The sequence below is a fragment of the Tachyglossus aculeatus genome, chromosome 7, assembly GCF_015852505.1.
Source record: "Tachyglossus aculeatus isolate mTacAcu1 chromosome 7, mTacAcu1.pri, whole genome shotgun sequence".
NCBI lineage: Eukaryota > Metazoa > Chordata > Mammalia > Monotremata > Tachyglossidae > Tachyglossus > Tachyglossus aculeatus.
In genome coordinates, this window is record NC_052072.1 from 10,338,465 (window position 1) to 10,365,664 (window position 27,200).

The window sequence follows — 27,200 nt, forward strand, 5'->3', positions numbered from 1 at the left end:
GGAGTAAGACTGTGAGCCCCACGTGGGACAACCTCGTTACTTTGTATGTACCCCGGCGCTTAGAACAGTGCTTGGCACATAGTCAGCGCTTAACCAATGTCATCATTATTATTATTATAGGAGAAGGGCAAGTTCCTGGTATCAGAAGTTTTAGGAGGGTCGAGAATGTCTTTTCTAGCAGGCTGAACTGCAACTTGCTTAACATCTATTTGACTATTCCTGCGTACGTTACAGCTATCTCACGGCTTTCTTTCAAGGGCTCAAGATGTCTTCCGGAGGGCCATGAAAGCCCCAAATGTGCTTCTGCAAGTGCTTCCCTCGCAAAACCGGGAACAGTATGAAAAATCTGTCATCGGTCCCCTTTGCATATTCGTTAACGATAACGGCATTTCAAAAACTGTGATGTCACCTCCCGTCCAGCCGGCGGGGAGGATGGCAGATCTGAGTGGAATGAGCAACATGGAGACTGTTTCCTCAACCTCCCTGCAGCAAACCAAGAGCCCTAGAGTCCCAAGAGTGGAGAGAAAGCCCCCTTCCCCATCACTTTCTCCTCTGATGGGGCTTAGAAGCAGGAAGAATGCAAAGAAAATTAAGATCGACCTTAAGAAAGGTAATTATGTTTCAAAACTATGGTTAGTGTTTTTTATTTCATTTCCATATCTAGGGAAGATAACTTGAACGCCATTTGCTGGCAGACGAAATGGGGAGTGGAAAAAAGTGCTTCTTGACTAAGTTAAATTTCCGTAAACTTTTACCAGTGAGATTTCTTCCCCTTCCCCTTTTTGACAGTGTGCCTGGGTAAACTATCATGTGTTTTTCTTGTGAGAAAGCAATGTATAGATCTTGGGAAAGGGTGAAAAAAATTTACAAAAAACCTGGGAGAGGTTGATAATTTAAACTTAAGAAATCAAACCACATACTGCCTTAGTAGATATTTCTGGATCTAAAGAATAAATCATTGTGAGCTCTTGTGGGCAGGGATGTGTCTGTTTGATTCTCCCAAGTGCTAAGTACAGTGTTTTGCACATACTAAGCACTCAATAAATTTGAATGAATGAACTGTGTGCAGAGCACTGTGCCAAGTCCTTGGGAAAATACAATATAATAGAGATGGTAGATGATGATGATGGCATTTGTTAAGTGCTTACCATTTGTTCTAAGTGCTCTGGGAGATACAAGGTTATCAGGTTATCCCATGTGGGGCTCACAGTCTTAATCCTCATTTTACAGATGAGGTATCTGAGGCACAGAGAAGTTAAGTGACTTGCCCAAAGTCACACAGCTGACAAGTGGTGGAGCTGGGATTAGAACCCACGACCTCTGACTCCCAAGCCCGTGCTCTTTCCACTATGCCAAGCTGCTTCTCTGTGGTAGTTGCAAATACAGTCGCATCCCACAAGTTGAAAGCCTTCAGATGTCACTCATCCTTTAATTACCCAACCTGCAATTTAAGAATGAACCGCCTACTGACTCTATAATAGTCTTCAAGACTGTAAGCTGTTTGTAGACAGGACACCTGACTACCGACTCTGTGTACTCTCCCAATTACCTAGTAGAATGATCTTTAAACAGCACTCAGTAAATACTTTTGATTATCTGGAGTGTGGCATTGTTTCAGGGTATCCGTGTCAGATAATTACTTGCACAACATGGTGCGCGGAAAGAATTGAGGACATCTGGAAAAAGTGTACAGCTTACTCCCAGAAAGTAATTTACTTCCTGGGATCAAAGATCAAGTACATAATTATTATTTTAGTTCTGTCCTTTTTAGAACTGCAAAGAGTACTTGTATCCAAATTAACCATGTGTTTTCCTCCTCAGGTCCCGAGGGGCTTGGTTTCACTGTGGTTACAAGAGAATCCTCAGTACATGGCCCTGGCCCCATTTTTGTGAAAAACATTTTACCTAAAGGAGCAGCAATAAAAGATGGACGCCTGCAATCAGGGGATAGAATATTGGAGGTCAGAAGTGGTTACTACTTCCTTCAACTAAGTAAAATGCATTTTAAAGTAGTGTTTCAAAAGTCCTAAGTAAATGAGACTGGAGCTTGGAAAACAGTGAAAACGTGTTTTCAGAGAAATTTCTGAAGTCCACAGCAAGAAAAATGTCTCAGAGAAATTTACCTTGTCCCCTGAAGGTTGATCTAGGTCCCGCCTTCCATTGGAGGATATGGCTCTAGACTGGAGAGGACTAGAGGAGTGGTCATTTTCCGAGGATTCAGCCCAAACTTGGTTTCTCCTGGCCTAGTGAGACTAATCTAGATTAATTGACTTTTCTGGCAGGATTAGGGGCTTGAATATTAGGAACCACCCTGGATGTGAGTTGGAGTTAAGCTAAATCCCGCTGTTGGTCTTGGAACACCTGGGAATTCTGTTAAGGGTGTTCCAGTACTTGGCCCTTCCCATCTGGGACCCATACCCCAGTCGAGGCCAGAAGCAGACCATCTTCTGGAGAAGTGGAATTCTGCCGTTTACCTCCTGTATTTAGCCTGTCTCCTAAATCCTGTCAACTCTTGGGTCGTGTTTAATGGATACAAACTTCCAGATCCCTTCAACTTCAACAAACCCCTTCCTTCTTTCCTTCAATTCCCCCGCCGCCCGGCCTCCTCCCAGCACACAATGATGAATTCCACTAATTGGCATTACCTGATCAATCCCTTCTTCCTAGACTTGTCATCACCTCAATCGCCTCAGCAATATTGAATTTATAAATTCACTTCTGCCTAGTGTGTCTCTTTTTCAACTCTGAACTGTGATTATAATAATAGTAGCAATTATGGTACTTGTTAAGCGCTTACTATGTGCCAAGTACTGTTCTAAGTACTGGGGTAGGTACAAGCTAATCAGGTTGGACGTAGTCTGTGTCCCACATGGAGCTCACACTCTTAATCCCCATTTTATAGATGAGGTAACAGGCCTAATAAAGTGAAGTGACTTACCCAAGGTCACAAAGCAGACATGTGGTGGAAATGGGATTAGAACCCAGATTCATTCAGTCATATTCATTCAATCATATTCATTAAATGCTTACTGTGTGTAGAGCACTGTACTAAGCGCTTAAGGCCCGTGCTCTATCCACTAAGGCAATATTTGGCTACTGAGCAAGAAATTACAAAATAATTATGGCATTTATTAAGTGCTTAGCACTGGGATAGATACAAGGTTATGCGATCAGACACAGTCCACATCACACATAGGGCTCACGATCCCTTTTTATACCATTTCACATATGAGGCCTACAAAGATTAATGGAGTTTGCCAAGGTCACAGATTGGCCAAATGGAAGATCAGGAATTCTAACCCAATCTCCTGACTCCTGGTCTCAGCCTCTTTGCATTAGGCCACATTACATAGTTTTCCCCATAATAATAATAATGATAATATTTGTTAAGCACTTACATGTGCCTCGCACTGTACTATGCACTGGGGTAGATACAAGCCAGTCGGGTTGGACACAGTCCCTATCCCACGTGGACTCACAATCTGGATTCCCATTTTACTAGATGAGGTAACTGAGGCCCAGAGAAATGAAGTGATTTGCCTAAGGTCACACAGCAGACAAGTGGCAGAGCCAGGATAAGAACCCATGACCTTCTGACTGCCAAGCCCATGCTCTATCCACTAATAATAATAATTATTATTATAGTATTTGTTAAGCGCTTACCAGCGTGGCTCAGTGGAAAGAGCATGGGCTCGGGAGTCAGAGGTCATGGGTTCTAATCCTGACTCCGCCACTTGTCAGCTGTGTGACTGTGGGCAAGTCACTTAACTTCTCTGTGCCTCAGTTACCTCATCTGTAAATTGGGGATTAAGACTGCGAGCCCCACGTGGGTCAACCTGATCACCTTGTATCCTCCCCAGTGCTTAGAACAGTGCTTTTCACATAGTAAGTGCTTAACAAATGCCATCTTTATCATTATTATTATTATGTGCCAGGCACTGTACTAAACGCTGGGGTGGATACAAGCAAATAGGGCTAGGCCATGCCTCTAGAGTGAGAGCAGAAATTGGACCTTTTACTTCTTTTGTATGGGCCCCAAGTGGCTGGGGCCCTGCGGTGCCTACAATAGCCCCAAAGTCACTACCCTTGTTGTGTACACTGATCTTTCGTAAAGCATAGAATGGTCAGAGGATTGAGAATGCTTTAAATGTGACTTCCATTCTAGGTGAATGGCAGAGACATCATGGGGAAGACTCAGGAAGAGCTAGTGGCCATGTTGAGGAGCACCAAGCAGGGGGAGACCGTCTCTCTGGTTATTGCCCGACAAGAAGAATCCTTTCTGCCTCGAGAACTGGTAAGGTTTAGAGCTTAATGTATGAATGTATAACTAGGACATTAACGTCAAAATGCTCGGTTAACTTAGGTCAGCCTAAAACCCAGGGAAATACCCTTGATAAAGGATTGGGCTGGAAAAAAAAATAATTTTATATTTAATTTCACCATTTATATAACAGAATTGGATGCAATTTGATTTTATCCCAGAAGTGACATCATAAACAGAGCCCGCTAGGGAATCCATTAAATGAATCACACAACTATAAGATTCTGACTGAAGATAAATTATTCATTCTTTTCATTTCTGGCTTTCTTTAAAACTTCGAGAGTATGTGACAAAAATAACAGTGAAAATGAAAGGCAGATTACCCATCTAATAGGAGGTTCTTATGAACAGTATCCAGTGAAAGCTTTGTTTTACCATAGCTTAGTGACTAAAAAGTAACCAACATTGTAGTCTTGGCTGATCAGTTAAACAATCGATCAATCAATCAATCAATCCCTTGTAAGGAACTTCTCCACTGCGCAGGAGTTTGCAATGATCAGAATCCGTTTGACTTCTCCAGTCCTGGCTTCACTGACTTCACTCCCCTCTCCTGGCTCTCCTCCTGGCTCTGTGGCTGCTTCTCAGTCTCTCACAAGCTCTTCTTATGCCTCCCACCCTCTAACTGTCGGAGTCCCCCAAGGTTCACTTCTGGGTCCCCTCCTTGTCTCCATCTAATAATAATAATAATAATAATGGCATTTATTAAGCGCTTACTATGTGCAAAGCACTGTTCTAAGCCCTGGGGAGGTTACAAGGTGATCAGGTTGTCCCACAGGGGGCTCACAGTCTTCATCCCCATTTTACAGATGAGGGAACTGAGACTCAGAGAAGTTAAGTGATTTGCCCAAAGTCACACAGCTGACATTTGGCGGAGCCGGGATTTGAACCCATGACCTCTGACTCCAAAGCCCGGGCTCTTCTCCACTGAGCCACACTGCTTCTACACCCACTCCCTTTGAGAACTCACTCACTCTCATGGCTTCGACTACCAACCCTAGGCTGATGATTTCCAAATCTACCTCTCCAGACCTAACCTCTCTTCTTCTCTGTAGTCTTGCATTTCCTCCTCTCTTCAGGACATCTCAACCAGTCCATGGTATGTACTGAGTGCTTACTGTGTGCAAAGCACCGTATTAAGTACTGAAGAGAGATTAATACGATAGAGTTGGTAGACACATTCCCTGCTATTTGAATGTCGCATGGACACATCAAACTTTTAACGGGTCTAAAACAGAACTCCTCATCTTTCCACCCAAACCCTGTCCTCCCTCTGTCATTCGTATCACTGTAGACAGCACCATTATCCTCCCTCTCAAACCTGTAACCTCGACATTATCCCCCCTCTCATCTCTCTTAGTTAACCCCCATATTCACTCTGTCACCAAATTCTATCAGTTCTCCTTTCACAACGCTGCTGAAATCCAGACTTTCCTCTCCATCCAAAGTGATCCTATGCTGATCCAAGCACTTCTCCTATCCCATCCTAACTACTGCCTCAGTCTCTTTGCTGACCTCCCTGCCTTCTGTCTCCATTCCAGTCCTTACATTACTCTGCTGCCCAGAGCATTTTTCTAGAAAACATTCAGTCCACATCATTTCCACTCCTCAAGAACCTCCAATGGTTGCTCATTCATGTCCACATCAAATTGGAATTCTGTGCCATCAGCTTTAAAACACTTAATCAACTTTCCCCCTTCTATTTTACCTCACTGATTTCCTATTACAATCCAGCTTTTTCATTTCACTCCTCTAAATGCCAGCTTTCTCACCCTGCCCCTCACTGGGCTCTTAGTCTAAGTAGGGTTAATCTATCCATCAATCAGTGGTATTTATTGAGTGCTTACTGTCTGCAGAACACAGTACAAAGTGATTGGGAGTAGGAGAGAGAACAGATGTGTAGTCCCCAATTTACAAAGAAGAAATGTAAGTCACTGAGATGTTGTGACATGCCCAAGGTCACGCAACTGGCAGATGACAGAGCTGGGATTAGTACTGAAGTCCTCTGAGTCTCAGACCCCTGCTCTTTCCACAAGCATTGCTGCTTCCTGTATTTAGTAGTTTATGCCTAATCTTACACCTCTTGCTAAAGCCTCTGCAAAGTCCCTCCATGGGAGTGGTTCCCCACGATACAGCTTGGCAATTTTTTAAGTTAACTGGACTCTCCTATTCCCTCAGCATACAGGATTTCAAAGCCTGGACTGAACGGGGTCTTTCCTATAACATAAGGGTTGTTTTTTTGAAGAATACCATGCTATGTATGTGATAGTGTCATTATAGTAACATTGATTCATTGAGAATCAATTGTTTAGGGGGTAGATGGTTTGAAGGTGTCACCTTGAATGATATTTTTCTATGTAAATTTCCTCTGTTTTTTATGTCCACTACTGGCAAGCGATCTATGGTACTTATTGAGCACTTACTGTGAGTAGAGTATTGTGCTAAGTGCTTGGGAAAGTACAATACAACAGAGTATAAGAAGCAAAATGGCCTAGTGCCTAGAGCATGGCCTATGAATCAGAAGGTCTTGTCTTATGTCGTCAAGTCGTTTCCATCCCATAGCAACACCATGGACACATCTCTCCCAGAATGTCCCACTCTTCATTTGCAATCGTTCTGGTAGTGTATCCGTAGAGTTTTCTTGGTAAAAATCCGGGAGTGGTTTACCATTGCCTTTTTCCGTGCAGTAAACTCATGTCTCCGCCCTCAACTCTCTCCCCTGCCGCCGCTGTCCAGCAAGGGTGAGTTTTGATTAGTAGCAGATTGCCTTCCATTCGCTAGCCACTGCCCTAGCTGGGAATGGAATGGATATGCTTCTGCTTGACTCTCCCTCCCGTAGCTGAGTACTGGAAACTCTCCAGGTGCGACCCTGAGAGGGGGAGTCAGAAGGACCTTGGTTCTAATCCTGTCTCCACCACATGTCTGCTGAGTGACCTTGGGTAAGTCACTTCACCTCTCTGTGCCTCAGTTACCTCATCTGTAAAATGGGGATTAAGAGTGTGAGCCTCATGTGGGGCACTCTGTGGCCCTAAGGACTGTATCTAACCTGATTAGCTTATATCTACCTCAGCACTTAGAACAATGCTTGGCACATGGGAAGCATTTAGCTAGTACCATAATTGTTATTATTATTATTATTAGTTGGTAGAGACGATCCTTGCCCATAATTCTTGTCAATTTACTGTATTAAGTACTGTGAAGTAGGTAAAACACCAAGAAATAGAAAGCATCATGCAATTCAATATGGTAAGGCTGAAGCAGAGCCTGGGAAACCAGAACTCAGGTGCCCCGAGCACGTGTAGATGGTTCCTTCTTCCTCTTTTTTGCCGCTGCTTTGATCATGTTATTCCAGAACAAACTTGTGTTGCTTTTTATCCAAATCATATCGTGATAGCACTGCTGTCGCAGAACTAGCAGAAACTACTCCGTTGTGGGTGGCTTTTAAAAATCACAGTACCACCTAATCAAAGATTTCCAATTGGACAAAAGATGCTATGTGTACCTGAGGGTCTTATTGTGCAGGAAAATGGAATAATGCCATTGTCTCTAGCCCGAAGTCCCCCTCTTTGTACTAATGAATGAGTACCATAAGAGAATTGCTTAAAGTGCAGGGGGTTGGGGGTGGTGGTGGGGTGTCACATTTAGCATACCTTTATATGTAAAGCACTCTCTCCATGGCCACACACAGACCATTTGAAAAGGTTTATTAATGAATGTGATGCTATATGACTCATCCTCTTACTTCCTGTCAGAAAAAAAAGTATCACTTTGGTCTCATCTCCCTTATCATGATTGATGTGCATATTTGGCCTTCTAAGGAGAGCATGGCAGGGTGAAAGAAGAGCAGTGCTTCCTGCTTTTGTCTCTGTATCTCCTTAGAAGAAAATGAACTGCATTTATTGTTTTCCTGCTACAAGAATCTGCCCTTTCGCTTGTATCAACCCTTGCTTTTCCGTTGATTTTTGCTCTCAGAATGCCACTGCCTCCTAATCTAGGTTCCATGCAGTGCAGGTTTTCTGTCACTGATTAATCCTTATTTCCTTGTTACATCTAGCTTCTGGTAGAATATCGCCACTGTGGCCCAGCGAATATACTGCTAACAGTCCTACAGGAAGCTCTAGTCGAGGTTTGTCTCTCTGAAGTGACCCTCTGTCATTCTGCAGCTGTTAGTCTCCATTTCCTGTACATTTTTTGTGACCCGGAGTCACAGTGAAGTGTGCTGAACCAATATATTTTCCCTCCTTTCCTTTTCACTTGAGCAATTGGCTGACCATCTTACAGCATATTAAACCAACTCTCTTTCCATTAAGGGTGGATCACTTTAGAAAGCATCCCAGATGAATTAAAAATAATTATATTGCTCCTCTTTGCGTGTTTCCAAAGGTTCTTAGCATGCCAACCTGTTTCAGCAGTGGCTTTCACAAAATCCCAAAGAAAACATAAAAATGGCATTATTGGGTCAGTTCAATCGCCCACCCGGCCTACCAGCCTGTCTCTGATAGTGCAAAAAATGTTTGAGGATGTTCCACCTGACATCTCTTATCTTCTAGTGACATTTCTTGTTTTCCCCTTAAGCACTTAGTAATAATGATGATAATAATAATAATAATAATAATAATAATAATAATGGCATTTGTTAAGCATTTACTATGTGCAAAGCACTAGTACAGTGCAAGAGCTTAGTACAGTGCTCTGCACACAGTAAGTGCACAATAAATCCAATTGAATGAATGAATTAAGCCAGTAAGACCACTCGTCTGTGAGATTAAAGAAGATCCTCTTCAATCTACTGATAGTTTTTATTCTGCACAATTCCCTGTAATATTAAATTACTTGTTCATCCCACCCCCTGTCAAGAAGAGTTTTCTTTTATTTCTGCTTTTTCATCTGTCACCTGTGAGTGGGCGCTTTCCCATTCTGTTGTCGGATTAGATGAGCGAAGAAAAATTCTCTGTTCGACCTCTCTCCAGCAGTCATCATCTTGTGGACTTCAATCATGTCTCCTTTCAGCCTTCATCTTTTCAGAAAATTTATCTAAAGGAGTAATAGCAAATGTAGTCTTTTAGGGAATATTTATGTAATGGGTAGCTGGAGAAAGGTGTTTGGATTTGCTGGAATTGATGTATTTTAGCATCTAAACTACCACATTAGTGAATCTCTCTGCTCTGTGAAGGAGATGACCCAATATTTCATTTCTACCTTCTGTATCTGTAAAGGTTTCCCTGTAATCTGAAGCTTTAATCCAGTCCGTTTCCTTCATTTAAAAATGAAACAAGTTCCTATCACTCCTTCTCTATCTTGTTATTTTTAAAAGCAAAACTGGAGTTTTCTATGGTCCCCTTGCATGAGAGGGCTTTATGTCTGGCATATGCTTGTTTTACTTTTCTTTCGGCATACAAAATATGAAATAATCAGCCGTGCTTTTATTAACCCTTTTCTCCCTAATATTCTACTTTCTGTCCTGCTGCCCCACCTTAAAACTATCCTGAAACTTACAGAATCCCCCTGTGCGAACAACAAGCTGTGGGAATTTCAAATGTATTTATAATTTCTACCTGCCAAGCGTGCCTGCAAGAAGGATCACGTATATTCCAAAATAGCAAGTTGCTCCTGCCTAGCGTTATTGAGATCCAAAAGCTCCCCACATTTGTCATGCTGATTTGACCATCACTTAGGAAGATTACATTTGCCGTGAAAGAATGATACCCGGGCAGTGGCTCACTTAACTGCAAGAGTGCCAGTTGCATTCTGAATCAGCGGTATTTACTGCTACATTCAACCACTCTAACCAATATTTCCTAACTCAGAGCCTTCCAAGCCGCAGCCATTTATTAAAAGAAAAACATAGAGTTCACAGCCAGTCAGTAAGCACTTCTTTTCTGATGTACATCATCCTCTTCCTTCATGAACTACTCTTCCCCTCCTCCCACCCCTTCTTCCTTTCTACTTTTTCTTCTATCCCTTTCTCTTGTAAATCTATCAGTCATATTTATTGAACACTGTGTGCAGTGCAACGTACTAAGCACTTGGGAGAGTACTATGTAACTAAGTCGGTAGACCCGTTCCCTTTCCATCTCTTCCCCTTCTCTAATATCTTCTATGAACTCTCTCCTGTTTTCCCAGTTCCAATATAAAGACTTAGAAAAACAGATGTTAATAATACAAAAAATACCATTTTCTTTCAGCTAGATTTGACAGAATTGCCCCTGCTCTGCACATAGTAAGCGCTCAATAAATATGATTCAATGAATGAATGGTATTTGATAAGTGCTTACTATGTACCAACAATAATAACAGTAATAATAATAATGGTATTTGTTAAGCATTTATTATGTGCCAGGCACTGTACTAAACACTGGGGTGGATATAAGCAAGTCGGGATGGACACAGTCCCTGTCCCCTATGGGGCTCATGGTCATAATCCCCATTTTACAGATGAGGTAACAGGCCCAAGAAGTGAAATGACTTGCCCAAGGTCACACAGCAGACCATGGTTGATACTGATGTAATGTATTCATGGGTTCAAATCCCCGCTCCGCCGATTGTCAGCTGTGTGACTTTGGGCAAGTCACTTAACTTCTCTGGGCCTCACTTACCTCATCTGTAAAATGGGAATTAAGACTGTGAGCCCCCCGTGGGGCAACCTGATTACCTTGTAACCTCCCCAGCACTTAGAACAGTGCTTTGCACATAGTAAGCGCTTAATAAATGCCATTATTATTATTATTATTATTATTATTATTAGGCATAGTGGGATGGGGTTCACATTCTAGGTGAGGATGGGCAGATATATACAACCATAACAGTGGAAAACAAACAAAAACAAGCATCCGTATCAACAAATAAAATAGCAATATCAAGGCCAGAAAATAAATAGATCTTGGAAGTGGAAGCGTCTTGGGTGATTAGATAATTTTGGGGGGTCTAATCTCTTAGATTGAAAAAATGCTCGAAGAAAGGCACTGCGTAGGCATGGTGTTTTCTTGTTTCATGCTTATGTGGATATAATTAATGTCATATATCACAGTTGTTTTGATTTGGAAGGTGATGCTATCAGTAGCATGCTCTGATCCACACAGGTGGGACTTAAAAAAATCCCTATACAGGACAGGTAGAAGGAATAAATAAATACCATTATTAAGTGTCATGCATTATACTAAATGCTTGAGATCTACAACAGAAAAACTGGATACGTTTCTTGCCCACAGGAAGCTACTCTCTAAAAAATGAGAAGCAGCATGTCCTACTGGAGAGAGCACAGGCCTGGGAGCCAGAAGGACCTGGATTCTGATCCTGGCTCTGCCAATTGCTTGCTGTGTGACCTTGGGCAAATCACTTCACTTCTCGGTGCCTCACTTTCCTCAGCTGTAAAGTGGGGTTACCTGTTCTCCCACCTACTTAGACTGTGAGCCCCATGTGGGACAGGGACTGTGTCTGACTTAATTAACTTGTACCTACCCGAGTGCGTTCAATATATAGTAAGCACTTAACAAATACTATTTTCAAAAAAGTGAGACAAATGTAAAAATATTTACAAACAGTGGAAACTAAATCAAATTGAATGTTCAATCATATGTGCATATTTATACAGCTGCTTAGAATGGGCATAAATTAGAAGCAGTGTGGCTTAGTAGCTGGTCACTGTCCTGGGAATCAAACAGTCAAGGGTTCTAATCCCGGTTCCACCACATGTCTGCTGTGTGACCTTGGGTAAGTCACTTCACTTCTCTGGGCCTCAGTTCCCTCATCTAAAAAATGGGGACTAAGAGTGTGAGCCCCATGTGGGATTGGGACTGTGTCCAACCTGACTAGCTTGTATCTACCCCAGCGCTTAGAATCGTACTTGGCACATGGTAAGTGCTTAACAAGTATCATAATTATTATTATTATAAATAGGTACATACGTAAATGCAAGAGGTGACGGAAGGATTGCTTGTGTCTGTTATTATATTGTACTCTCCCAAGCACTTAGTACAGTGATTTGCACACAGTAAACGTTCAGTAAATATGATTGTGAATGAATGAATGCTAAGACACAAGATGCTGAGGAGGTGGGAATTAGTACAGTTCTCTGCACACAGTAAGTGCTCAATAAATACGATTCAATGAATTATGGAGGGCTATGGAGGTGGGAGGGCAGAGTAATAATAATAAGAATAATAATAATAATAATAATATTAAGTGCTTACTAGGTGCAAAGCATTGTTCTAAGCGTTGGGGAGGTTACAAGGTGGTCAGGTTGTCCCACGTGGGGCTTACAGTTTTAATCCCCATTTTACAGATGAGGTAACTGAGGCCTAGAGAAGTTAAGTGACTTGACCAAAGTCACACAGCTGACAGTTGGCAGAACCGGAATTTGAACCCATGACCTCTAACTCCAAAGCCTGTGCTCTTTCCATTGGGCCACGCTGCTTCTCTGAGTACTGGCAGATAAAGGGGAAAAGGAGTTCCAGGGCCTGGGAACAGTGTGACCAAGGGGTTAGAGGAAGGCAAGATCAGAGTACGGAGTATAGTCATTCATTCATTCAATCGTACTTATTAAGCACTTACTGTGTGCAGAGCACTGAACTAAGCTCTTGGGAAGTACAAGTTGGCAACATAAAAATATATATAAAAATATATATATAAAAGAGTATATAAAAATCATCCTCTACCTCACAGTTTATTTGCCACTTCCAGCAACCTTTTTATGGTAGTAAGGGCTTTCTATGTGTCCGACACTGTTGTAAGCCCTGGGATAGTGTCAAGTTAATTAGTTTGGCCACAGTCCCTGTCCCTCATGAGCCTTCCATTCTAGGTAAGACAGATAACAGGAGAAATGAGGCACGGAGAAGTAAAGTGACTTACCCAAGGTCACCCTGCAAGCAAGGAGAAGAGTCAGGATTAGAACCCAGGTCCTGTGACTCCCAGCCCTGTCCTCTTTCCACTAGACCACGGTGCTTCTCAGCTGTGCTTGTGCAGGCTCCTAGCAGTCCATACATATGGCATATGCATTGAGTTCGGCTTCACCCTGTTTTGAAAGATTTGTCCTGCCCTCCCTGCTTGTTATTCACCAGCAGATATTTGGATTGATTTTAGCATAGAGCAGTCCCCCTATCTTCAAAACCCTATTAAAATTACATCTCCTCCTCCTCCTCTCCCTAACCTCTCATTTCTCCACCGTAACCCCCTCCCCACCTGCATTGCCTTGGTACTTGGGCCTGTACCCTTTAAGCAGTTTGATTCTCAACCTACCCATTCATTCATTTAGCCTATTTATTGAGCGCTTACTGTGTGCAAAGCACTGTACTAAGCCCTTTAAGTTCCCACAGCACATATGTACACATACTCTACTATTTCCCCTATCTCTAATCTATTTTACTATCTGTCTCGCACTTTAGACTGTAAGCAGCTTGTGGGCAGGGATCATATTTACCAACTCTATTGGACTGTACTCTTCCAAGTACCTAGTACAGTGCCATGTACAAAGTAAGCACTCAATAAATTTCATCAATTTATTGATTCACTCCACCACACGTCACCATATGTAGCTAGACTAACCCTGAGACCTTTCCGAGCATAGTACGGTAGACACATATAATAATGCTAGTAGAGTTCCAGTTAACCTTGGCCCTTCAGATTTTTCATTATGGTACAGAGTTGAGGAAGCAGTACAATCAATCAAGCCAAATCAAGCTGATTTGTATCCACATCTCATTTGCCAAGGAAACCCAAATGATTATTTTTGCTCACATCTGCAAAGGTTTTACAAATATTTGAAGATATACAGGCCTCCCAATAATAACCATGTGTTTATCATTGCTACTGAGTACAGAGCAATAATAATGGAGTTAAACTGCAACTACAGAGATTTAGGGGAACCATTGGTAAAACTTTTGGAAGTCAGTGTAATGAAACAATGTATCATGCTAAATACATGCCTCATTGAAATTTTAAAGAACAGGAAACACCATTGATTCTCAAACTTTTTCGCCCCTCCAACACTGTAGCAGAACATCCATGTAATTTCAGGTTTATTTCTTTCCTTGGTTTCACCTCTTTCAGATGGGATTAGGTTCTTTGGTTGATCTGTAAGAAGTTGGGACTAGATAAAAGAGTTAGTAAAAGGGAGGACGATATTGAACAAGGAGATTCTTACAGGAAAGGCAGGGTAGGGACATGGTAATAATGAGTTTGAGGTGGTCAGTAGGAAAAGAGCAGTACTGAGTGGGTATGTGAATTCCAGGAGAAAAGGCTGTGGAAATCACTGCATTTTTCCACATCGACAAATCACTAAAAGGTCTCTGTTCCTTGGAGTATCTCTGCCCAATGGCTCAGAATTCATTTTAGAACAATGTGATGTCGGCTCCAAGCCCAAATGTTATCATGACCCAAATCCACAAAACACAATTATTATCTGCCCCTCCTATCCAGAACCTCAATGATCTGAAATTTGCACTGTTGTCCATTTTATAGGCTTAGGTCAAATTTTACTATATCCTTAGGATTAACAAGAAAATTAAGCCTGATATTTTATGAGGCTACTTAATTGAACTAAAAATTTCAAGAAATAATTGAGCCACTGTCCAGTAGTGACCCCAGAAATATTTATACCGTGCGTTCTTCCTATATTCATTCATTCATTCAATCGTATTTATTGGGCACTTACTATGTGCAGAGCACTGTACTAAGCGCTTGGGAAGTACAAGTTGGCAACATATAGAGATGGTCCCTACCCAACAGCGGGCTCACAGTCTAGAAGGGAGAGACATACAACAAAACAAAACATATTAACAAAATAAAATAAGTAGAATAGTAAATATGTACAAATAAAATAGAGTAATAAATATGTACAAACATATATGCAGGTGCTGTGGGGAGGGGAAGGAGTTAGGGTGGGGGGGCTGGGGAGGAAGAGAGGACGGAGGGGGCTCAGTCTGGGAAGGCCTCCTGGAGGAGGTGAGCTCTCAGTAGGGCTTTGAAGGGAGGAAGAGAGCTAGCTTGGCGGATGTGTGGAAGGAGGGCATTCCAGGCCAGGGGGGTGATGTGGGCCGGGGGTCGACGGTGGGACAGGTGAGAACGAGGCACGGTGAGGAGGTTAGCGGCAGAGGAGCGGAGGGTGCGGCCTGGGCTGTAGAAGGAAAGAAGGGAGGTGAGGTAGGAGGGGGCAAGGTGATGGAAAGCCTTGAAGCCAAGAGTGAAGAGTTTTTGCCTGATGTATAGGTTGATTGGTAGCCACTGGAGATTTTTGAGGAGGGGAGTACAGTATATTCCTATACTACAGAAACAAGAAGTGTAAAGAATTGAATATCCTGCCCTAGATATTTTGAAGTTAAAGATCCTTAGAAGTACTAAAACCAGACCCTCTCCACCCTCTTAAACCTTGGCATGGGAATATTGCATTAGACTAAGGCTTATTATACAAGTGAGAATGAATTAACAAGAGCAAATTATTTAAATTGGCTAGGAGCATTTAGAAGACCAAGGACCCAATTTTCCAAAGGTTGAGTTAGCAACGCTTCTGTATGAGATTCAGTTGCATGTGGAAAACTCCCGTGAAAATAGTGAGGACAATTGAGGCATGCTGGTTTGAGCCATTTTCTCCTAATTTTGGCAAGAGGCCATCCTGAGCACAACTGAGTTGCTCAACTCAATACCTGATTTGTTTTGCTTTCATTTAGCTTTTTGAGGTGCAACTCAATCACCCTTAAACATTTTCACACTCAATTTCATTGTCTTCAAAATTAGTCATATACAACCCCATTTCTCACATAATTTGCACACATGCTTGACAAAGGATGACTCATTTGGGAACCTCGGAAAATTTGGCATGTATCTCCCTGACTGCTTTTGTCCTTTTATAACTGAAGAAACCATTTTTTTCCAAGTTAAGTGAGGCAGGAGGTAAAACCAATGATCCTAGCATGTGGGCTGGAGAGGGAAAATGAAAAGTCAGGAAACAAAGACAAAGAACCAGAAAGAGGCACTCTCGAATCATCATCATCATCATCAATCGTATTTATTGAGCGCTTACTGTGTGCAGAGCACTGTACTAAGCGCTTGGGAAGTACAAATTGACAACATATAGAGACAGTCCCTACCCAACAGTGGGCTCACAGTCTAAAAGGGGGAGACAGAGAACAAAACCAAACATACTAACAAAATAAAATAAATAGGATAGATATGTACAAGTAAAATAAATAAATAAATAAATAGAGTAATGAATATGTACAAACATATATACATATATACAGGTGCTGTGGGGAAGGGAAGGAGGTAAGATGGGGGATGGAGAGGGGGACGAGGGGGAGAGGAAGGAAGGGGCTCAGTCTGGGAAGGCCTCCTAAATGAGGCTTCCATTCTCATTGACAGACCCAAAGGTCATTGTTTTCTATGTGAAGCTAAGCATGAGCTGATGAGAAACAGCTCCTTGGAGTTCTTGCCATGGCTACCAGAGAGGTATTGGAGAGCCTTTTTTGGGGTGCATTGGAGGAGGCAACAGAAACTCCAGGTCATTTCATTCTACCTTACCTAGTTGCTGAACAATGAGATATGCTTCCCCCATCTTAACCATTGCTTCTAAACAATGATCACCCAAAGGCCAAATAGGATGTACTCTTGGATGGATCAAATGTGCAAGAGATTCTCTCTGACACACTCACTTAATTACTCTTTTTGTAATTTTTTTTGTCCACCTCTCGCATTAACATTAATCCTCTATGATATCAGTTCTGTGTTTTGTACTTCCCATGTGCTTAGAGAAGCAGCACTGTCAAGAGCACGGCCCTGGGAGTCAGAAGGACCTGGGTTCTAATCCCAGCTCTGCCACTCATCTGCTGTGTGACCTTGGGCAAGTCACTTCATTTCTCTGGGCCTCAGTTCCCTCATCTGGAAAATGAGGATTAAGAGTGTGAACCATATATACATGTTTGTATATATGTATACAAACATATACATACATATATAGTACATATATATACATATATATATACAAACATGCATACATATGTGTATATGTTTGTACATATTTATTACTCTATTTATTTATTTTACTTGTACATATCTATTCTATTTATTTTATTTTGTTAGTATGTTTGGTTTTGTTCTCTGTCTCCCCATTTTAGACTGTGAGCCCACTGTTGGGTAGGGACTGTCTCTATATGTTGCCAACTTGTACTTCCCAAGCACTTAGTACAGTGCTCTGCACACAGTAAGCATTCAATAAATATGATTGATTGATTGATTGATATATGGGACAGGGACTGTGTCCAACCCGATTGTCTTGTATCTACCCCAGCGCTTAGAAGAGTGCCGGGCTCATAGTAAATGCTTAACAAATACCACGGTTATTATTATTAGTAGTAGAGTGCATTGTACCAAGTTGATGCTCAATAAATTCTACTACTACTTCTACCACATGAACTCAGTCCCACCATCAATAATGTCCTCTGCGACCTGAAAGATGACTGTACTACAACTTCCTCCTTCTGTTGCTGCTTTGTATCTCACAGCTGCTGCCTCTCTGGAATTCTTGTTTTCTTCATTCCTATGACCTCTTTACAACCTCCTGGTGGCACCAGGGAATGACATGTGTCCCTTCCCCTCTAGACTGGCAATGTTTTATGGGCAGGGAATGTGTCTGCCAACTCTGTTGTATTTACACTCTCCCTAGCTCTTAGTACAGTTCCCTACACACAGTAAGCTCTCAATAAAATATGATTGATTGATTGAATATAAAGAGCTTTATGTTAGAGTGGCTATTTCCAGTGCTTAATTTATACTGGGAGAGGTCCCAAGGGATTGGAGACTAAAATATCTGTTTGCAAGACGTGAAAGTGGGGTTTGAAAAGTGGAAATATCGCTAAGCCCCTTCCGTACCTCTTGTCTGGGGCTAGATTTGCAATCAGACAATCAGTCAGTTGTACATATTGAGCACTAACTGTGTACAGAGCCCTGCAGTAAGCATTTGGGAGAGTAATAATAATAATAATAGTGGTATTTGTTAAGCTCTGTGCCAGGCCCTGCACTAAGCACTGGGGTGGATACAAGCAAATCAGATTGGACATAGCCCCTGTCCCATATGGGACTCTCAGTCTCAACCCCCATTTTATAGATGAGGTAACTGAGGCCCAGAGAAGTGAAGTGACTTGCCCAGGGTCACCCAGCAGACATGTGTCTATATCTATAATTCTATTTATTTATATTGATGCTGTTAATAATAATAATGATGGTATTTGTTAAGTGGTTACTATGTGCAAAGTGCCATTCTAAGCACTGGGGGAATACAAGGTGAGCAGGTTGTCCTACGTGGGGCTCACAGTCTTAATCCCCATTTTACAGATGAGGTAACTGAGGCGCAGAGAAATTAAGTGGCTTGCCCAAGGTCACACAGCTGACAAGTGGCCAAGCTGGGAATCGAACCCATGACCTCTGACTCACAAGCCCATGCTGTTTCCACTGACCCACACTGCTTCTCTGATGCCTGTTGCTGTTGATGCCTGTTTACTGGTTTTGATTTCTGCCTTCCCCCTTCTAGACTGTGAGCCCATTGTGGGCAGGGATTGTCTCTATTGGTTGCTGAATTGTACTTTCCAAGTGCTTAGTACAGTGCACTGCACACAGTAAGCGCTCAGTAAATCCAAATGAATGAATAAGTGGCAAAGCCAGAATTAGAACCCATGACTTTCTGACTCTAGGTCAATGCTCTATCCACTACACCATGCTGCAGTGTTGGTAGACACATTCCCTACCCACAGTGACCTTACAGTCTAGAGGGGGTGATAGTCATTGATTTAAATCAATCAATTATGGATGTGTACATAAGTGCTGTGGAGCTGAGGGAGTAGACACTAGACTGTTCTAGACTGTACCTTCTAGACCTTCTAGACTGTGAGCCCACTGTTGGGTAGGGACTGTCTCTATATGTTGCCAACTTGTACTTTCCAAGCGCTTAGTAGAGTGCTCTGCACACAGTAAGTGCGCAATAAATACGATTGAATGAATGAGTAATTAAGGTTGCTTTTCCAAGTGCAAAAGTGACCCAGAAGGGAGTGGGAAAAGAGGAAATGAGGGTTTAGTTGTGGAAGGCCTCTGGGAGGAGATGTGCTTTTAATAAAGCTTTGAAGCGGGGGCAGATGTGAAGAGGGAGGGTGTTCCAGGACAGAGGCAGGACAAGGGGGAGAGGGTGGTAGTGAGATTGATGAGATTGAGGTACAGTGAGTAGGTTGGCTTAGAGGAGCAATCATCATCATCATCAATCATATTTATTGAGCGCTTACTATGTGCAGAGCACTGTACTAAGCGCTTGGGAAGTACAAATTGGCAACATATAGAGACAGTCCCTACCCAACAGTGGGCTCACAGTCTAAAAGGGGGAGACAGAGAACAAAACCAAACATACTAACAAAATAAAATAGAATAGATATGTACAAGTAAAATAAATAGAGTAATAAATATGTACAAACATATATACATATATACAGGTGCTGGGGGGAAGGGAAGGAGGTAAGATGGGGGGGATGGAGAGGGGCATGAGGGGGAGAGGAAGGAAGGGGCTCAGTCTGGGATGTGTGCAGGCTGGGTAGTTGTAGGAGAGTAGCAAGGTGAGGTCAGAGGGGGCAAGGTAACTGCTTTAAAACCAATGATAGGGACTTTCTTTTTGATGTGGAAGTGGGTGGGCAACCACTGGAGGATTTTGTGGAATGGGGAAACATGGGTTGAACTTTTTTATGGAAAACCGATTCAGACAGTAGAGAGTGGTATGGGCTAGAGTAGAAAGAGAGACAGGAGGCAGCCCTTTGTTTCAGGCCGTTCAAATATGCCCAGAGGCAGAAGCAGCTAACTAATGACTCTTGTCCTGTATTTAAAACCAAAGTGTTTTACTACCATTATCAATTTAAATCTGACTCCTCTATTAGATTTTGTGTTCCTTAAGGACAGGGATCGCATCCTCTACCTCTTTACCAAACTCCCCAAGCACCTTGTTAAGTGCTATGAACGCAGTACTCACTCGGTAAATAATGCCAATATTGATACTGATACTGCTATATTCCAACACTGATGAATACCAGAAGGGGGATCTGGCTAGGCTCATCCCAGGGGCACCCAAATCTGACAAGCTGATCATTTCAACACGTGGTTGGAAAGTGATTCCGAAACGTGTAAAAAGTCATCGGGTTTGAAAATCCTTACAGCCGTGTTATTCTCCAGCTCATTGAATGTGTCAAACATTAGCCTGCCTAAATAAAAGGAAAACATCGTGGATGCCCATGGACTCTAAACATTGTCTCTGTGATTGTAACACTGTCCATCTCTGGGTCTGAATGACTTAAAGATCACTACAGCCATGCAGAGAGCTGGGTGCCAAACTGGTTGTCAGGTACATCCAATTCCACATTAACGATACAGAAATTGTAACAGAGAGAAGCATCCAAACCATCAGAACAGCTCAATCACAACTTTCTGGAGACTGAAGACACTTGCAAGGACTCCTGTGAAAACACTTTCTTAGTTCAGGCGGAGCAAGGAATCCCACCCAGTACTAATGTCATCAACAAATGCCAAAGATACTGTCCAATCAATCAATCAATCAATTGTATTTATTGAGCGCTTACTGTGTGCAGAGCACCATACTAAGCACTTGGGAAGTACAAGTTGGCAACATATAGAGACAGTCCCTACCCAGCAGTGGGCTCACAGTCTAGAAGGGGGAGACACAGAACAAAACCAAACGTATTAACAAAATAAAATAGACAAGTGGCGGAGCCGGGATTTGAACCCCTGACCTCTGACTCCAAAGCCCGGGCTCTTTCCACCGAGCCACGCTGCTTCCCTGTATGCTTCTTGTGGGCAGGGAACATGTCTACCGACCGTTATACTGTCCTCTCCCAAGCGCTTAATCCAGTGCTCGGCATACAGTAATCGCTCAATAAATGTCACTGACTGGGTGATTGGTGGATGGCCAGTGGGGGTGGGTCGGGGGAGGAACTGACCCCACTGTAAATGTGGTGCAGGACGTCTCGGATGGAGCCCATGCCCAGGTCTGTGTTCATGACCACCTTGAGGCCGGTGGGCGTCTCGTAATAATGCAACTTGTAGCGGCTGGTTTGGAAGGCCAGGAACCCCTCCTTCATGTCCAGGGGGGACATCTTACTGATGAAGGAGCGAATGGAGAAGAGCATCCCATACATCAGCTTGTATTCCTCTTCCTTGGGGATGCCCGCATGTTTGTTGCGATGCCACTCGCTGTAGTGCAGACACACACCGTTCCGGTCAAACAGGTACAGGTTGTGGACCGTCATCCCCCTCCTCAGGAGCCACAGTGGGGCACCACCAGGTAACCATCAAGACTGAGGGTGGGGCAAGATAGGACCACCAAGATTAGTTTCATGATATGAACTATAAGGCATAAAAAGAACTTTCAGAAAAGAAACAAAGGCATTTTCAGTGGATGGGCTCCAGAATCTTCTAACAGCCTGCCAATCTCTTCCTTCCCTGCTTTCCTTTTACTCTTTTTCCCCCTCATTTCTCATTTCATCTCTCCCCTTAACAAGGCATTATATTCCTAAATAAGAGCTATTTGAAATAATGCCCCAACTTGAAACTAATTTGTGAGGGTTTCTACTGTGGGTAAACAATTCCAAAGTTAAACCAAAGATTTACCAAAGATTACAGTTTAGACCAATTCAGAATAGAGTATTCAGTTGGGAAGTTAAGAATTTCAATTTGCTGTTTTAAACACTTAACCACTCAAAGATACCTTGATTTGTGAACCAATCATTCAATCTTATTTAGTGAGTGCTTACTGTGTGCAGAGCACTGTACTAAAAATTAGGCAGCAGTAGTGTGATTTACCTATTCCCCTAACCCTAGGGTTAGGGTTAGGGTTTGGGTGATTACAAGTGATTACATTTAGTTGAATGCAGAATAAAGGTGAAATAAAAAGTGGTTGAATCACTAATTCTAGTTTTCCTCCAGTGTGTTTCTATATCTGGATAAGGTTAACTATTGATTCCAACATGAAAATTTAGTCTCAGGTTGAATGTTCTTTTTTAAAATGATTAAAACAAGTGGGAGATGTTTTCACCATTTTGTTTTTCAAACATGGTTTGGTAAGGCAACTCTTGGGTGTAAGTGTCAAATACGTAAAATAGTAAGTGTTTTGTCCCAGAAATGATTTTAGTGATGGTGACTAAAAAAACCAGAAACAACAAAACATCATGTTTTGGAAATTTGGAGCCCAAACACACTACTTTAGGTGAAAAGGTCAGCTCCATCATTATCTAAGTTTTGAGAAAACTAAAAATGAGAACATGTGGGCATTCGTGAATCCCTTTTTGAAGCAGATCAGTAAAGTATTAGGAATCACAAGAGTATCTTTATTATCCAGGGAGTCAAACATTGCTAGTAGTTCAGGGCAGCTGGATAAGGGGTTGCTTCCAAAACTCAGGAAAGGACCTTGATTGGCTTAATTGTCTGTAGACTACAGACTAGCCTGTGGTCAGCACGTTTGCTAGACACCATAGGTTTAAGTCAAGTGAGTATGTTGTTGTAAGTTCCTTTCTAGCTTATGGTCAGAGAACATGACTGTCTTGAGAGCTCTCCATCACGTTGCCCTCTCCTACCTCACCTCCCTTCTCTCCTTCTACATCCCAGCCCACACACTCTGCTCCTCTGGTGCCACTAACCTCCTCACTGTGCCTCGTTCTCACCTGTCCCACCATCGACTCCTGGCTCACATCTTACCTCTGGCCTGGAATGCCCTCTCTCCTCAAATCCACCAAACAGTCACACTTCCCTCCTTAAAAAGCCCTACTAAAGGCTCACCTCCTCCAGGAGGCCTTCCCAGACTAAGCCCCCCTTTTCTCTTCAGCTCCTCCTCTCCTCCCCATTGCCCCGATTCACTTTGCTCTGTCCCCTCTCCCTGCCCCACAGCATTTGTGTATATATGTACCTACCTATAATTCTATTTATTTATAATTAATGCCAGTTTACTTGTTTTGATATGTATGTATCTATAATTCTATTTATTGATAGTGATGCTAATGATACCCGTTTACTTGTTTTGATGTCTGTCTTCCTCCTTCTAGACTGTGAGCCCGTTATGGGCAGGGATTGTCTCTCTTTGTTGCTGAATTGTACTTTCCAAGCACTTAGTACAGTGCTCTGCACACAGTAAGTACTCAATAAATACGATTGAATGAATTGAATGAATGAATAAATGAACGTGGGCTCTGGTTCTGTTGTATTGTACTCTCCCTAGTGCTTAATACAGTGCTCTCCACATAGTAAGAGCTCAGTAAACACCAATAATTGATTTTTCTGAAGGGTGTTTAAAGATAGGAACAAAATAGCTGGCCCAACTGATTTTAGTTGGGTTGTCTAGCTGTTATCAAAGTAAAATCAGCAAGTAAGAAGCTGTCACTTCAACTCCATTGTATTTCAAAAATAGTGTTAAAGCTTTGATCAGGTTTCCTTTGCCTTTTTTTAAAGAAATGTATTTTTAAGACAAAGGAGTGATAGCCATCCTTAAAACTGTAAATTTCAGGATTATTTCTTTGATGGGGGGTTGGTAAAGGGAAGCCACTTAAACAACAGTGTGTTGCAACTTAACTCCTCCCATGCTGGGTCCCTGAAGATTGCTTAGGCAATGGCTTTTAAATACGTTCTCATTATTTTTAATGAGCATTCAGAGCATTTGATGCATACTTTGGAGTTCAGCAGGTGCCCTTTCACTGAACTTGTCACAAATAATAAAGCACTGAAGGGGTTAAGATCGATTTTTTCTCAAGGTACTGCAGTGATTTAAAATGACACCCAAGTGCTACCAGCACATTATTAATTTTTGAATGCTTTGCAGGAGTCAGATATGGTCGTTGTCATCATTCATCTGGATTCTCTTCATGGTCCTAGGGGCCAGCGTGATCTAGTGTGCACAGGGCAGGGTTAAAATGAGGAGACTGGATATGGGGGCAACTTTGCCACTAACCTGAGAAGCAGCATGGGCTTTGGAGTCAGAGGTCATGGGTTCAAATCCCGGCTCCACCAATTGTCAGCTGTGTGACTTAGGGCAAGTCACTTAACTTCTCTGTGCCTCAGTTACCTCATCTGTAAAATGGGGATTTAGACTGTGAGCCCCCACCCCGGGACAACCTGATCACCTTGTAACCTCCCCAGTGCTTAAAACAGTGCTTTGCACATAGTAAGTGCTTAATAAATGTCATTATTATTATTATTATTATTAATTAACCTGCAGGGTGACCTTGGACAAGTTATTTAAGCTCTTTGTACCCCAGCATCCTCATTTGGAAAATGGGGACAATCACACCAGTCCAACAGGAATCTTTTGAGGACAAGCTCATAAATGATGTTGTAGGACTGAAATATAAAAGCGCTATATAAATTCGAGGAGGCATTGTGCGTTATTTTTCAAATTGATCTGCTTTTCACATGTTGCAACCATATGGCCTGATCCAAGAAGATCACAGTAGCACATTGTTCAGATAAGTATAACCTGGTCCTGTGACAAGTATCCGATAGTACTGTCAAACTTCAATTTGCCTTATGAATTCGTTCTTGGAAAGCACCATGATCATAGAAATGATATAAGAAGATTTCAAGGAGGTAGGGAGAGTGAGGCCTTAGGTTTTAAAATGCAAATTGGTATTGATCAGTGTCAGTGAGCACACAGAAGTTTCAGGCTTGGTAATGGAGTATTGGTTTTAACATAAAATCTCCAGTTCCCTTTCCACAGATGAGGAGGGGGGCGGTCTGACTTTGGCAGCCATAAACCTCGGAGCAGTTCTGAGTTTGGTAAAGAAGAAACAGTGTTGCTTAGTGGGTACAGCATGAATCTGGGCGTCGGAAAGATGTGGGTTCTAGTGCTGGCTCCACCACTTGTCTGCTGTATGACCTTGGACAAGTCATTTAACTTCTCTGTACCTCAGTTACCTCATCTGTAAAATGGGGATTAATGCTGTAAGCCCTATGTACTACATGTACTCTGTCCAACCTGATAGGCTTTTGTCTACCCCCGGTGCTTAGTACAGTGACTGGCACTGTAGTATGTACGTAATAAATACCACTAAAAAAATAGTCACAACGTCTCTAGGGTTCAGTTTCCTCATCTGTAAAATTGGGATTTTGTACCTGTTCGCTTTTCCCCTTAGATTGGGGACCTTATTCATTCAATTGTATTTATTGAGCACTTACTGTGTGCAGAGCACTGTACCAAGCACGTTTTTGTGGGTTAAAGACTGACTTTGACTTGTGTCTTCTCCAGAGTGCTCAATAAATTTGATTGATTGATGGCTTAGTACAGGACTTGGCATGTAGTAAATGCGTAATAGATACCATTCAAAAAGAAAAGAGGTATTGGTTTTAGCATAAAATCCCCAGTTAAGTTTCCACAGGTAAGAATGGTGACTGTCTTTCTCAGCCAACCATGAACCTTGGAGAAGATGTCTCATCTCTGGAAAGAAAGGTCTTTTGGGCATTCATTTAGTAAATAGATCTCATCTGAGTAGGTTACAAGCAGAAGCAAGTTTTTTTGGCTCTTAAGGCTTTGAATAAGCCTATTCAATAAGGCTTTGAAGGTGGAGAAAGTAATTTGAAGTGATGAGAGGTAGGTGGGTGAGTATCCCCAGCGGAAAATGGTGAGCAGGAGAGAGCCAGAGGGAATATAACCAGTTGCTCTAGGCCAATGCAGCTCCCTCGGGGACCCAACACAAGGGGCCTGCATGCAGAAATGCCCCTCAACCCGAAAAGGGAGGGCAACAGGAGAAGCAATAGAGGCCTCACCTAGCACCTAGCAAGAGTCAGTCAATCAATCAAGCAAAGATATTTATTGAGCATTAACTGTTTGCAGAGCCCTGCACTAAGCTCCCGGGAGAGTACAATATAACAGAGTAGGCGTTCCCAAGTGCTTAATACCGAGCTCTGCCCACAGGTAACAGGTAATTAAATACCTTTCATTGATTGATAGAGTATAAAGATATTTACATAAGTTCCGTGGGGTTGGGGGTAAGTCATCAAAACGCTAAAGGGATACGCAGCCAAGCGCAGAGTCGAGGCAGAGGGGAGGGTGGCTAGGGGAAATGAGGGATGAGGGGGGCCTCTTGGAGGAGAGGAGTCAGGATTCTAGCTGCCAGAGATAGGGATGGCCATCAGGGCTGTCTTCCTTCTCCAACTTTCCAATGGGGGCCAGGGACTACAGTCCATGGAATTTCTCCAAGAGCCCAGATGACAGCTATGATAATGGGAAGCAGAGTGGCTAAGTGGAAAGAGCACAGGCTTGGGAGTCAGAGGACATGTGTTCTAATCCTGGCTTGGCCACTTGTCTGCCGTGTGACCTTGGGCAAGCTGCTTAACTTCTCTATGCCTCAGTTACCTCATCCGTAAAATGGGGATTAAAACTGTGAGCCCCTTGTGGGGCAACCTGATTACCTTGAATCTATCCCGGTGCTTATAGTAAGCGATTAACAAATACCATAATAATAATGCCATAATGATAATAAAAATAATACTCATCTTTTACTTCAATAACCACATTTGCCTCAACCCATGGGCATTTTAAACTAACCTATATTACTGGAATGGGTCAGCTAAGAGAAATAGTGAAATGAGCAAAACCTACTGTTTTAAAGACACGTGATACATTTATGTTATTTTAAAAAGCATTACTGTGTCACTCATGAGCATAAAGAACAATATGTATAATGATTGTAGTTATCTCACATCATGTTTTCATTAGAAAGGGAATTTTATTACAAATGTAAGGAAAATGTAATATTCTGATGGATTTTTATTCCAACAATTTCCTGACTGGCAGTTTAAATGCTTAATGAAAGACACATTTTGTAAGCCTTCTACATCACTTGGTGAGCCATGATAAACTTTTATACAC

The 27,200-nt window shown here is 42.3% G+C and overlaps 2 protein-coding genes across 2 annotated transcripts in view; one reads left to right on the top strand and one right to left on the bottom strand.

Annotated features, from left to right (window-relative positions):
• Positions 1–27,200, top strand: part of PARD3B (par-3 family cell polarity regulator beta) — a 994,526-nt gene that overhangs the window by 457,470 nt on the left and 509,856 nt on the right. Inside the window, exons 8-10 of the mRNA XM_038749054.1 lie at positions 258–610; positions 1,822–1,961; positions 4,166–4,294. Of these exons, the coding sequence (XP_038604982.1) occupies positions 258–610; positions 1,822–1,961; positions 4,166–4,294 (622 nt within the window). The remainder of the gene's footprint in view (positions 1–257; positions 611–1,821; positions 1,962–4,165; positions 4,295–27,200) is intronic.
• LOC119930519 (trafficking protein particle complex subunit 1-like) lies at positions 20,420–21,600 on the bottom strand. Its single transcript, XM_038748931.1, has 2 exons — positions 21,240–21,600; positions 20,420–20,535 (listed from the first exon to the last, which is right to left on the bottom strand). The coding sequence occupies exons 1-2, from the start codon at positions 21,595–21,597 to the stop codon at positions 20,420–20,422; spliced, it is 474 nt and encodes a 157-aa protein (XP_038604859.1). The 5' UTR covers positions 21,598–21,600.